General features: G+C 40.3%; 1 protein-coding gene across 7 annotated transcripts in view; it reads left to right on the top strand.

Moving 5' to 3' along the window:
- The window catches only part of TTC7B (tetratricopeptide repeat domain 7B), a 223,778-nt gene that overhangs the window by 76,972 nt on the left and 135,015 nt on the right, over positions 1-11,791 (top strand). For 6 of the 7 annotated variants that reach the window (XM_011357140.1, XM_023528861.1, XM_011357138.2 and 3 more), the window contains one exon: positions 8,905-8,968. In XM_011357140.1, the coding sequence (XP_011355442.1) occupies positions 8,905-8,968 (64 nt within the window). Of the gene's footprint in view, positions 1-1,002; positions 1,171-8,904; positions 8,969-11,791 lie in introns of those variants that run through there. The other variant, XM_011357139.2, reaches the window with a different exon arrangement.

The following is an 11,791-nucleotide window of genomic DNA, read 5'->3' as shown; positions in this document are numbered from 1 at the left end:
CAAAGAATGCTAAAAGCTTGTGGAAAAACCTACTGGTTGAAATTTTATTTTGCCACCTCTGGCTGACCATGGGGTAGGTTGCCTGAGGTGCGGTACTTCTTTGTTTTCAGAGAGATTTTTTTTCTTTTTCCTTCTTCTTTTTTAACCTGTCCTCTTCTTTGTCACTGAAAGATTATGAGGTAAATGAACTGATATGCATCAGTCAACAAAATAGCCCTCCTCCACACATCAGACGTGGTGTGGGTCCAGGCAGTGTTGTTGCGGGGAGTTTGGGAAAAGCATAGTGACCTGCATCTAACTGAGGAGGACGAGGTCCAGATATGTCTGGGTTTTCACAGTGAGAAAAGAGATGCCTGTCCAGCTTTGAAAAAAATGTCTTTCTTGATCAGTAGCCATAGTCCCCACTTTGCCTTCTCTATTTCATAAGACCAGTAGGGACTTTGAGGTGCTGAGTGCCAGAGTGGGGCCTTGCGGGACTGGTCCCTGGCACTCTAAGAAGGAAGACGTTCTCAAAAATCTGTAGTGGATATCGTCAGTGAAGAGATTTTTTTTTCAGGGATAACATCATCTAGGTTGAGTACTGGCTTTTTGCCAAGTTTGGGCTTTAGCAGGCATCACTTGGGAGGTGATGAAAATATCTGCGGTTCACCTATTATTTATAAGGGCTTTAGAAAAGAGCTTAACTGAAAGTCTCAATTGTTTCGGGTATAAAACATGTTTAATGTTCCAGAGTACACCAGAGGCAGGTGGCATATGCAGGTCATGAACTTGTTTAAAAAAAAAAAAAGGTTCAAATATCTTAGTGCATCGTGTCTTCTTTTATGTCGTCAACTGATAGAATTTCATCATAAATTTTTAATTATGAGTTTTGGAATAATGCCTAGCACAAAGTGATGACCGAGAAATATTTATTAAATGAGTGAATGAGTGAATTAATAAATGAATGAATGATGCGAAATAGATTCATGGCTATGCCTTTGCTCCTTTGTGTTCCCAGACAATAGCGAGGCAGTTGGCGGAGATCTTGTTGCGGGGTATGTGTGAACAGAGCTACTGGAACCCTCTGGAGGACCCGCCATGCCAATCACCTCTGGACGACCCTCTCCGGAAAGGAGCAAACACAAAAACCTACACCCTCACTCGGAAAGCCCGCGTCTACTCAGGAGAGAAGTATGGGAGTTGACGTCCTTATTTATAGGTTAAGGAGTGGGAGGGACACTTCAGGAAAATTCAAGGATGAGTAGAAGTGCAAGGGCAGATTTTTTTCCCCCGAAAAAGAACCAGATGAGCAAGTCTCATTTACCAATTTAAAAGAGATAACTCACTACTTTTCACGCTTTCAGCAAATATCTGTGCACTAGTAGGTGACATTTTAAGTAGGAAAATGCTCTCATGTCAGCCATCACTGTTGGTCTTTGGGATTCTCATTCCATTTATTAGAAGAACCCCAGCATTATATAGCAATCAGTGACAAAGCTATTTGTAAGCCAGACTTAACCATTTTTCTTTTCTTCGATTCCTTCATCCTTTTGTTTAAAAATTTGTTTGTAAGTGAATTAGCTATAAGACGGTGAATTAAATAATTTGCAAGTGATTGGAAGGTGATGATGTCTCTTTAGAACTTCTTAATTTTTTAAAGGTTTAAATTTGGGACTTGATCATCGAGAGAAAAATGGGCTAGTGAACCACGGCAGTCTCGCATGTGTCTTCCCAGATGACGGGAAGGAGGAGATTGAGGGAGAGAGACCAGGAGAAGGGAATGATTGCCGGCTCGTTCTTAATTCCTCCCCTCAGAGCCTCCACTTCCCACCTCTTCTTACAAGGACAAGGCATGGTGGCTTTTCAGAATTTCTCCATGAAGGAAAAGGGAACATGTATAAATAAATACAGAAACCCTCTCTAGTCATTGTCAAATTGGAAAAATGGCTGAGAGACTGTGGGCCGCTGCTTCTGAGGCCCTAGAGAAAGCGCTGGTAGATGCGAGGGTGACTAGATCCTTACTACATGTGTGACTTCTGAAAATGTTTGTTGCATTGCCAAAAGGGACAGCGTCTCTCGGGGCAGCCACTTCTTAATCCTCTTAAGTTGACCCTAGCATATCTCTCCCTCGTCGTCTTGTTCAGTTTGCATTTCTTGTATAGATTCAGACAAGTGAGCATATTCTTGCCTTTTTCCCTAGGCGTATTTTAATTTAGTTTCCATCCTCCTTTTTCATGGCCTTGTTGAGCCATGAGTTTGCTTAATTCACAGCCTGTGTTTACTCCTTAGTCCTTATCTGAATTCATAGAACATCTGTTCTAGCAATTCCCAAACTCTCACTTTAAAAATGCTGACCCCTCTTTATGAACTATTTAGAAGCAGATTTGGGTTCATTTTTAAGTAATTTTTTTTCCCCTGCTTTAGATGCTTCTTAATAGATAGGCATATGAGGTGCCAGGTATATTGAAGAACTCAGTTCTTGCTCCCACCCCTGATGAAGGTGGACACTGTGTCTCTTTGGGTGCTTTTCCAAAGTGGCCTCACCCCTTGAAGGCAGAAAAGCTCACAGCGTTGGCTACTTATCTTTTATTTCTCGAACCACTGGACTTGGTCACTCTTCTGACACCAGCTTCCCCATCTGTACAAGGAGACTTACAGAGGCAACAGGCAGATATAGAAAATGCAGTTACTAGTTAAAGGGAGCATTCTCATACCGGGACCAGTTACCGAGTCACAAGTTTCATTTTACACAGAAACACACAGTTATGTTTTTTTAACTGTTTTTATTGAGGTGTAATCCATATATTATACAATTCACTCATTTAAAGTGTATAATTCAGTGGCATTTTAATATAGTCACATAGTTGTGCTTCCTTTACTACAATCAACTTTAGAACATTTTTGTTATGCCCAAAATAAACCCAGCACCCCTTAGCTTTCCCCCAACCCCAATCTCTTGCATTTTCATATGAATTTTAGGATCAGTTTGTTTATTTCTGGAAAAAAAAATGGCCACTGGGGTTTTGATAGGAATTTCATTGAATCTGTAGACCAGTTTGGGGAGTATTGCTGTCTTAACAATATTAAGTCTTCCAATCCATGAACATGGAATATCTTTCCATTAATTTAGATTTTCTTTCATTGCTTTTAACAATTTGTAGTTTTTAGGGTATAATGTTTGTACTTCTTTTGTTAAACTTATTCCTAAGGTTTTTTGGGGGGTTTGTGGATGTGTATCTCTCTGTGTATGTATGCTCTTCTCTTTGATGGTATAGTAATGGAATTATTTTCTTAATTTTGTTTTTGGGTTGTTTATTGTAAGTATATAGAAATACAATTGATTTTCTCTATTTATTTTGTATACCACAGTCTTGGTGAATAATTATTAGTCCCAATAATTTTTAGATTCCTTAAGATTTTCTATATACAGGATCATGTCATCTGCAAATAGAGATTAGTTTTACTTCTTCCTTTATAAATTGGATGCCTTTTATTTCATTTTCTTCCCTAATTGCCCTGGCTAGAACCTCCAGTACAATGTCGAATAGAAGTGACTTGTTCTTGATCTTGTTCTTGATCTTAGGAGGGGAAAGCATATAGATTTTCACCATTGAGTATGACATTAGCTGTGGGCTTTCATAGATGCCCTTTGTCAAGTTGAACAAGGTCCTTTCTATTACTAGTTTGAATATTTTTCATCATAAAGGGTGTTTAATTTTGCAAATGCTTTTTCTGTATCTATTGAGATGATCATGTGGGTTTTGTCCTTTATTCTCCTGCTGTGATTTATTATACTAATTGATTTTCAGATGTTAAGCCAACCTTACATTCCTGGGTAAATCCCACTGGTCATGGTATATAATCCTTATTATCGTTGGGCTTGATTTGCTAGTATTTTGTTGAGGATTTTTAAATCAATATTTATAAAACATATTGAGTTGCAGTTTTGTTCTTTGTGTGGTTTTGGTATTAGAATAAGATTGGCCTCATAGAATAAATTGGAAAATATTCCTTCCTCTTCTCATTTTTGAAAGAGTTTGTGGAGAATTGGTGTTAATTATACTTTAAATGTTTGGTAGAATTCACCAGTGAAGCCATCTGGTGCTGGGCTTTTGTTTGTGGAAAGGTTTTGCCTACTACTTCAAATCTCTTTACTTGTTATAGGTTGATTAAGATTTTATATTCCTTCCTGAATCAGTTCTAGTGGTTTTTGTCTTTCTAGAAACTTGTCCATTTCATCTAAGTTGTCTAATTTGCTGGCATACAGTTGTTCACAGTAACCCCTTCTACTTTTTTTTATTTCTGTGAGGTTGGTAGTCGTATCCCCTTTATCATTTCTCATTTTAGTAATTTGGGTCTTCCCTCTCTCTTTTTGGCTCAGTTTAGCCAAAAACGATCAACAAATTTTGTTGATCATTTTGAAGAACCAACTTTCAGTTTTGTTGATTTTTTTCCTATTATGTATCTACTTTCTATATCATTAGTTTCTGCAGTAATCCTATTCCTTCAGTTATCACCATCAGATTTTGACTTTCTTGTTTTGCGTGTTCACAGTTCTACTTCTGATTTATTAGTAAAGAGAGAAAACCTGTTGAGTGATACTTGTCTTGGAGCTTCCTTATTACCAAGGCAGGACTATCTGATCCATCAGTTCTATGGCACAAAAGACATTATCATCAATTCAATTATGCTGGTTGAGAGGTGATAAAAAGAATTCATAGATCGTGAGTAAAACCCATTTTGGACAGTAGTCCCAAACTGCCCCTTTCCTTAATCTCCTATGAGAAATATGAGTACAAAGCAGTCGTTAGGTGGCACAAATCTTTCCAGCTCCAGCAGACCACAAGGACCATTCAAAATAGTTGGTCATAATAGACCAACTATTATTAGACCAACTAATACACCTGAAAAGCAAGCTCTGCCAGAAAGCTCCACTCCCTGTCACTACGACCTGGATGTGAAGTGGAAACTGAATGCTTATTCTTTCCCCATCTTGAATTTTGAAAAGAAAGAAAATGTTGACAATCTTAGAAAAGAGGGGAAGGATCACATGCCATGGGCCTCTTTTACTTCCTGTCTTCTAGGTCTTTCTGTGAAGAATTTTATTGAATTTTGTTTACCTATTTTTAAGTAAGCTTTTTATTGACACATACTTTGAAAAAATACACAAATAAGAAGATAAAACGTGATGAATTTTTACCAAGCAAACACATCCATATAATTAGCATCAGGGTCAAGAAATAGACATTGCTAGAACTCTACAAGCCCTCTTTGTACCCTCCACCAAGTACCGCCCCCTTCCCAAGGGTGACTCTGTCCTGACTACTATCTCAATAATTAGTCTGGCTCATTTTTGAAATTTATACAAATGGAACCATACATTAAGAACTTATTGTTTAATTTCTTTTGTCTAACAATATATTTGAGAGGTTTACCCATATTTTTGCATGTACTAGTAGTTTGTCTTCACTGCTGCATAGTATTCCATTTTATTAATATACTCCAAAATACCAATCTATTGTTCTTGAAGGTTTTTGGTAAGGATGAAGAAGCCGTTTAAAGTATAAAGATGAGGGATGTTAGAGGGTCAGACAGATTACGCAATGGCGGAACCGAAGCCATGTGAGTAACCAGCTGTGTCACTGGTTGCCACCCTCATCACTAGTGTACACGGCCTACCTTCAGCTCATCGCAGAGAGGCCTGTTCCCTCACCAGGGACCTAGAAGCCCTTGTGCAGGGTGATGAGCTTTGTATGATTCACTCAGTTCATCCACAGCACAGCTCAGTGGACTGGGGCTCATCTAAGTGACAGGTCTTTCTTTCTTAGTCATGAGAGGATTTAACCAAATGGATTGACAAAAAATGGAAGAACCGTGTAGAGACCGGGGTAATCCTCAGATCAGATCAACTGACCCCTCCCTCATAATCAAGAGGCTCTCTTAATGCTTAATTTAAATCCTTTTCCTGTCTTGGAACCCTCCTCCTTCCTCACAAACCTGGGGCTGACAGCACTTTCCGCCTTGGTGTATGTAACAGACAGTGCATCTTGGGGTGGGGATGAGGCTGGGAATGGCATTGTCATCAGCTTTGATTTTTCAGCTCTCATCTGGCTGGCTGTGGTTCAGAGACTGTATTTCTCCAGGAATTCCCAAGTAGTATCAGAGCCAGGCATATTAAAATAATAAAGACACCATTGCTGGGCCTTGGAGTTGACATTGTCATTTACAAATCACCTTTCTTGTGAGTTGGAGGTGCTCAAGGCCCTCCTTGCACCTAAATAGAGTCTGCTTTGATTCCTGGGTGGTGCCATTGACCTTCAGGCATCCAACTTGTCATTAGTTGTATCATAGCTAAAGATGACAGAAAGATGAAATGCATTTGGATAAAATTGGATTAATTCCTTTTATACTATTGTTTCTACCACATATAGTGACGTTTTTACCTATCTGGGGGAAATTTCTAAGAAAGGGCTATTATTATCTGAGAGCCTTGGCAAGATTATGATCATTATAAATGAGGATTCTCACCCTTGTTCCCTGTGTTGTCTGTAGAATCAGATAATGAGTTGGTAAATTCATCTAAAGTAGGAAAAGGAGCAACTTGCCTAAAGGGCAGCCGGTGAGCGGATGGCGTGGCCAGGATTAGAAGGCAGCCCTTCCGTTCTTAGCCCAGCGGCACTGGCCCTGCCACCTCCTCCGCCAGCCCGCCAGTCCAGCTCAGGGGAGCTTGTCCTCACTGTCCTCACTGATCCCTATTTCCTCTCTGTCTCTTTTTATCCCCCACTCTGCCCTTCAGTCAATTTCCTTTGAATCTAGGGCCCCAGTATTCCAACTGCACAAGGCTAAGGTCTGAGCACCCCGTGATCTCCCCTGAGCAAGATCTTGGGCCCCAAGAGGAGAATGTCACAAAAGGAAAGCTCCAACAATTTGGACCGTCCGCCCTGAGCGCTGCACCTCCCCGAACAGGCAATAGGGGAGGAATGGCCAGAAGTGGGTCTAAAGAATCCATAATTGCTGAGAGGGGGCATTTCAGTGTGTAGTTTTTCTTAGGCATGTGTCTTAAAACTACCCTTTCTTGCTCCCCTCCCCCGCCCCCACTTCTTTCTGCCGGCCCTGGGAGCTTTGCAGCGCTCTCATCTTGTCTGCCTTGAGAGGAAGGGTAGAGGAAGTGGAATTAAAATCAGTTAATGTGCTACTCTGTTAGCAGCTCGGGTGGAAATAACACAACCTCACATTTAAGCAGGCCGAATGGCTCAAATGAAATTTGGGGATTATCCATGGATTGAATTGGGTGGTGTTAAGGCACAATTAGTATGAGCTCTCTCTCTTTGCAATTAGTCTGCATCATGTAGAACTGGCTGGTCATGAAAAACATGGTTAGTGTCACTGCTTTGTTGTAAGGTCCCAACTGCAGGTAAGCACAAGCCACGAATTTAAGAAATGATTGCTGAATGGACAGACAGACAGATACACACACACACACACACACACACACACACACACACACATCCGCATACACACATACACATCCGCATACACACATACACACACACACACACACACACACACACACACACACACACACACACAGTCACTCTTAATTCAAAGCCTGTAGGTTCTATTTCTGACTTTAAGGGCAAAGAAGTATTCTATCTTCTCAAAACCCACACCACCTCAAGCTACCTCCTTAAGGAAGTCACTGCAAATTCCAGATCTTGCTCCTGGTTTACAGGCCAGCCTTTTCACAAAACGTTAGCCCTGCAAGAGCAATAGAAACCATCCCTCACGTGGTTTCCTTCCCTCTGGGAAGTCAGAGTTGTCGAGAAAGTACCAGGCACTGCACTTTTTCAGTCTTGCTTTTCATGGCCCTTTGATTCTATGCAAAAGTTGCCAACACTTCAAAGAGAGCAACTATTTACAGTGATTTGGAAAATATTGTTTTGCCATTTGGGGGGATGGGGAAGGGAGTCATCTCGTCTCTTAAACGAAAGGATTATAATGTTACCTTTGGAAAGATGTAAATTTAGTCTTTATTTAGATATCTCCAAAATATTCAGGTTCTTTTTTTTTTTTTTTTACCAAGTTTGTTTTATTGTACTCCTCTTTTATTCCATGAAAAAAGGTGGAGTTTTGGCCTAATTGGTGATAACACAGTTCTACTAAGAGGATCCTAGAGCTTCAGAACAGGAAACAAAATACTACAAGTCATTAAAAATTCTCAAAGCACCAAAAAAATAGGATATAGAGAATGGATATTGGGGTTGTGTTTGCTTTTTGTTGTTCTCTAATCCAGAGCAACATTGGGCTTAAAAGCTTTTTCTTTTAGTCCAAGATGTTAAGGTTCAGCCAAATTTCATAAAATAGATAAATAAGACAGCTAGCTCTTACATACCATCCCATAGCAAGACGCATATTTAAGTAAGGTAACTCATTAAATTCTTACAGTATTCTAGAAATTATTTCAACTCTGAAATTGCTTCCAACTTATTTTACCTAAAGAACAATATAAGACATGCCAGTCAGCAAGAAAGAGAGAAGAAGAGTACTATTTACTAAAATGTCTGCAGTTTACACCTCCATAATGGGTTTAGGAGAAAGCCGGTATTATTTAGATGATGTCAGTTTGTATCAATCTAAATTTCTGCCTCTATAACAGGCCTGTATGTTATTCGAACTTTTAACTTAGTTTTTACAGCTCGTCTTCATCCTGTGGCCTGCTATTAACATGCATAGTTAGTATGTATAAGTTCTATAGATTACCATAGAAATAAGCAAATTCATTCAAGTTTCCAGATAATACGTTATTTTTATGGGTTCTATATAAAAAAAAATCTAGAAGCTTTTAGCACACAGTTCTGCTCACAGTCAATGTATTTTGTGTTATTTGGAAATTGCCGTATATCAAAGTCGACTTTCTTTATACAGCATTTTTTGTCCTCAAGAAAATACCGAAGAAGCCCTGTTGTTATTGCTGATTAGTGAATCTATGGTAAGTAGAATGTGTTTTATTTTCCTTTCCCCTTTTCCTGTAGTCCCTCTTTAGACATGGCTACTTCATCAACGTGGTGACTCTTTTTCTTGGGAGAAGACTAGAGGGGATACCCGGGTGGGAAAAACCATAGAGGTTTCAAAGGAGGGATGTTTCTTAATTCTTGGACTGGGTAAAATGTTCCTTGGTTGGCCTGGAGCATGGAGCTTCTCTTTCTTAGCAATTAGCAAACATCCGAGTTCATTCACGTGTCTACCGAGTATTGATTGAACACTAGCACGAGTGTGTACTATGGGTAAACTACAGCCAAAATGATCACGAAAGGGACTTTTCAAAGGGGAAGAAGCCCCCAAAGGGCAACCTTTACGAGCCTTCTCAATGCGCCTTGGTGAGAGGGAGGGGTTGGGTTTATATCACTTGTTATATATGTGAACCTCTCGGTTTTGTAGCAGGAGGCTGATGAAATTGCTTCATCCTCTTACACAGGTCCCTTCCCCAAGCCGCCACCTGTTCCCCAGGCATCGCACAGTCCCGGGCTGTGAGAGTTTACTCCTCTTACCTGGCTCTGCTGTTCTGAGGGATGTTTTTGCCAGACTGTTAGGTTCCTTTGAAACATTTCTTAGTGTTTGGCCAGGATATCAGATTTTAGGTCTAGAATTTCATTGCTCATCATTTATTGGGTTTCTCTTCTGCATTTTAAGCTCGATGGCCCCGGCTTGAACCTTCCGGGGGTAATATGTGCTACAGTAGTTCAAACCTTGGCAAGTCAACGTGCGTGCTGAGCAAATTTCTGGAATTTGAAAGGACCTAGAGCTCCTCACACCCATTCACTTATTTTACAGAGGAGAAAACTAAGGCCCAGAGCAGGCAAAGTGGATGCATCACGCAGCTCTTTCTAGTAGATCGTCGTGCCTGCTCCCATATCTCTACCCCACCTGGCAGGCTGGTGGAGAAAGGAAGAGTAAAGGGAATCATAACTAAAGCAAGGGAAGGTGTTATCCTTCTTGCTCCAGCATACGATTTAAATGGAGGTATGAAATGCACTCAGGTGAGAAAGACTTAGAAATGCAGCAGAGTGTAGGAGGGATGGACTTGGTCAGGAAGGGCAGCTTTCTTGCCTTAATTTAAAGCTTTGAGTTTTCTTGTTCTGTGAAATGGCCCAGAGATGTTTACAAGAGCAAGACTGCTCGAGTTCCTGCCTCTTTTTATCTGGAAGCCCTGTGGCGTCGTTGGCCTTACTTCCTCTGAAGGAAAGAGGTTGCCCCGTTGGCTCATCCTTCCTTGACTGTCCGCTGGTAACTTTGGACGGTATCATTTACATTCTCTACGCTGCCGTGGCACCATCAGGGAAGGCACGTATATAAACAGACTGGCACTCGGTGGCATTCGGTATCTGTTTTCCATGTGAGCACATCTCATTGTGCGCTGTCATCAGTTCTCTGGTGGTGGCCAGTTCACGTCGGCCTCCCAGCCAACATTCCCGCGTTCTAAGCTGGACTCTTCACAACTGGGCAGTTAGTTTCCTTTGAGCAAACCAGCCTGGTTCTCTATTTTGTAAGAGTTCTGAAAGCGTGGTTGAAAACATTGAGTTCTGTTGTCAGAGCACGTGTTCCGTTTTGGAATTTGGAAAACCTGGCCGCATCTTTGAAATGCTTGTGTCTTGGGAATGGTGCCTCCATCTCTCCCGAATAACGCTCATCGTTGGGGTCCCTTTGACACAGTCAGATTTGACTTCGTGGTGTTTAATTTCTCAAAAGTCTCTTCAGGGGCTGGTGACATCCAGTGATACTATCAGTAAATATGAAGGACTGGGCCTCCAACCAAAACGGTGTGTTCTCCCTGTAAACGATGTAATTATATAGGTAGAAATCTAAATTAAGTTGCCTTTGGAAGCCTTTTTTCATGTTCCTCGACCTCTTGATTTTTCATTTTTTAGACAGAAAAATAAAAGGTGCTCAACTTCAGAACCAAAAAGAGAATTGCTGTGTTTTTTCGGAGTTTGGGAAAATTGTATTCTTCATTGGTTCTGATTTTACCTTAGAAACATAAATTTGTCCTTAGTCTCTCCACCTACAAGAACTCATTTGGAATCGTACTGCTTTCTCACCTCAAATCAAATTAGTTTTCCCCAGGAGACAAGTTTTCAGAACTGTATTTTCACAATCAACACTGATACAATATTCTGGGATATTTATTACTTGCGGATCTGTTTGAGCTTCTGTATCAAACCTTTTTAATCAAAAGACACTGGTAGATTTTCTCTAAAATTTTTTTTAAAAGAATGCATTTGGCATAACTTGAAAAATTCTCTTAAATAGTATTTTATTTTGTTCTCTTCCAGGCATTGGTCTCAGTATAGAACATTTATGTCAAATTAATAAAATGAGACCACTTATAGCAAGCCCTATTTCCCTCAGAGCTTCTTTTGTTGGCTTAAAAGCCACTCCTAATAAGAAAAACTTAGAATAAAATCTTCAAAAGCAGGCTTATTTCCATAAGAGATGACTCACTTTGTAGGAAGTAGCCTGTCTTACATATTCTTATTTGTCTTTGACATTTAAGAGCAAGGAGTTTTAAAGTAAGCACTGATGAGTGGCTAAATGCCTTGGACTCACATATAAAAAGAAAGTATGTTTCCTCATTAGTGAGAGAGAAGGTGTGTGCGTAGCATTTCCGAATGTCGGGTGGGAAGACAAACATCCTCCTGCCTGAACAAGTGACACTGATACATCATGTAACCACTTCCGCAGGTAAAGCTGAGAGTCCCTTCCCATGCACCTAGGGACAGATAGATCTGGAGGCTTCTGTTAATTATCAAGGGCA

This window comes from Pteropus vampyrus, unplaced genomic scaffold (genome assembly GCF_000151845.1).
Source record: "Pteropus vampyrus isolate Shadow unplaced genomic scaffold, Pvam_2.0 Scaffold32, whole genome shotgun sequence".
NCBI lineage: Eukaryota > Metazoa > Chordata > Mammalia > Chiroptera > Pteropodidae > Pteropus > Pteropus vampyrus.
The sequence above is the reverse complement of the archived record's forward strand: the minus strand, read 5'-3'. Positions and strand labels throughout refer to the sequence as shown.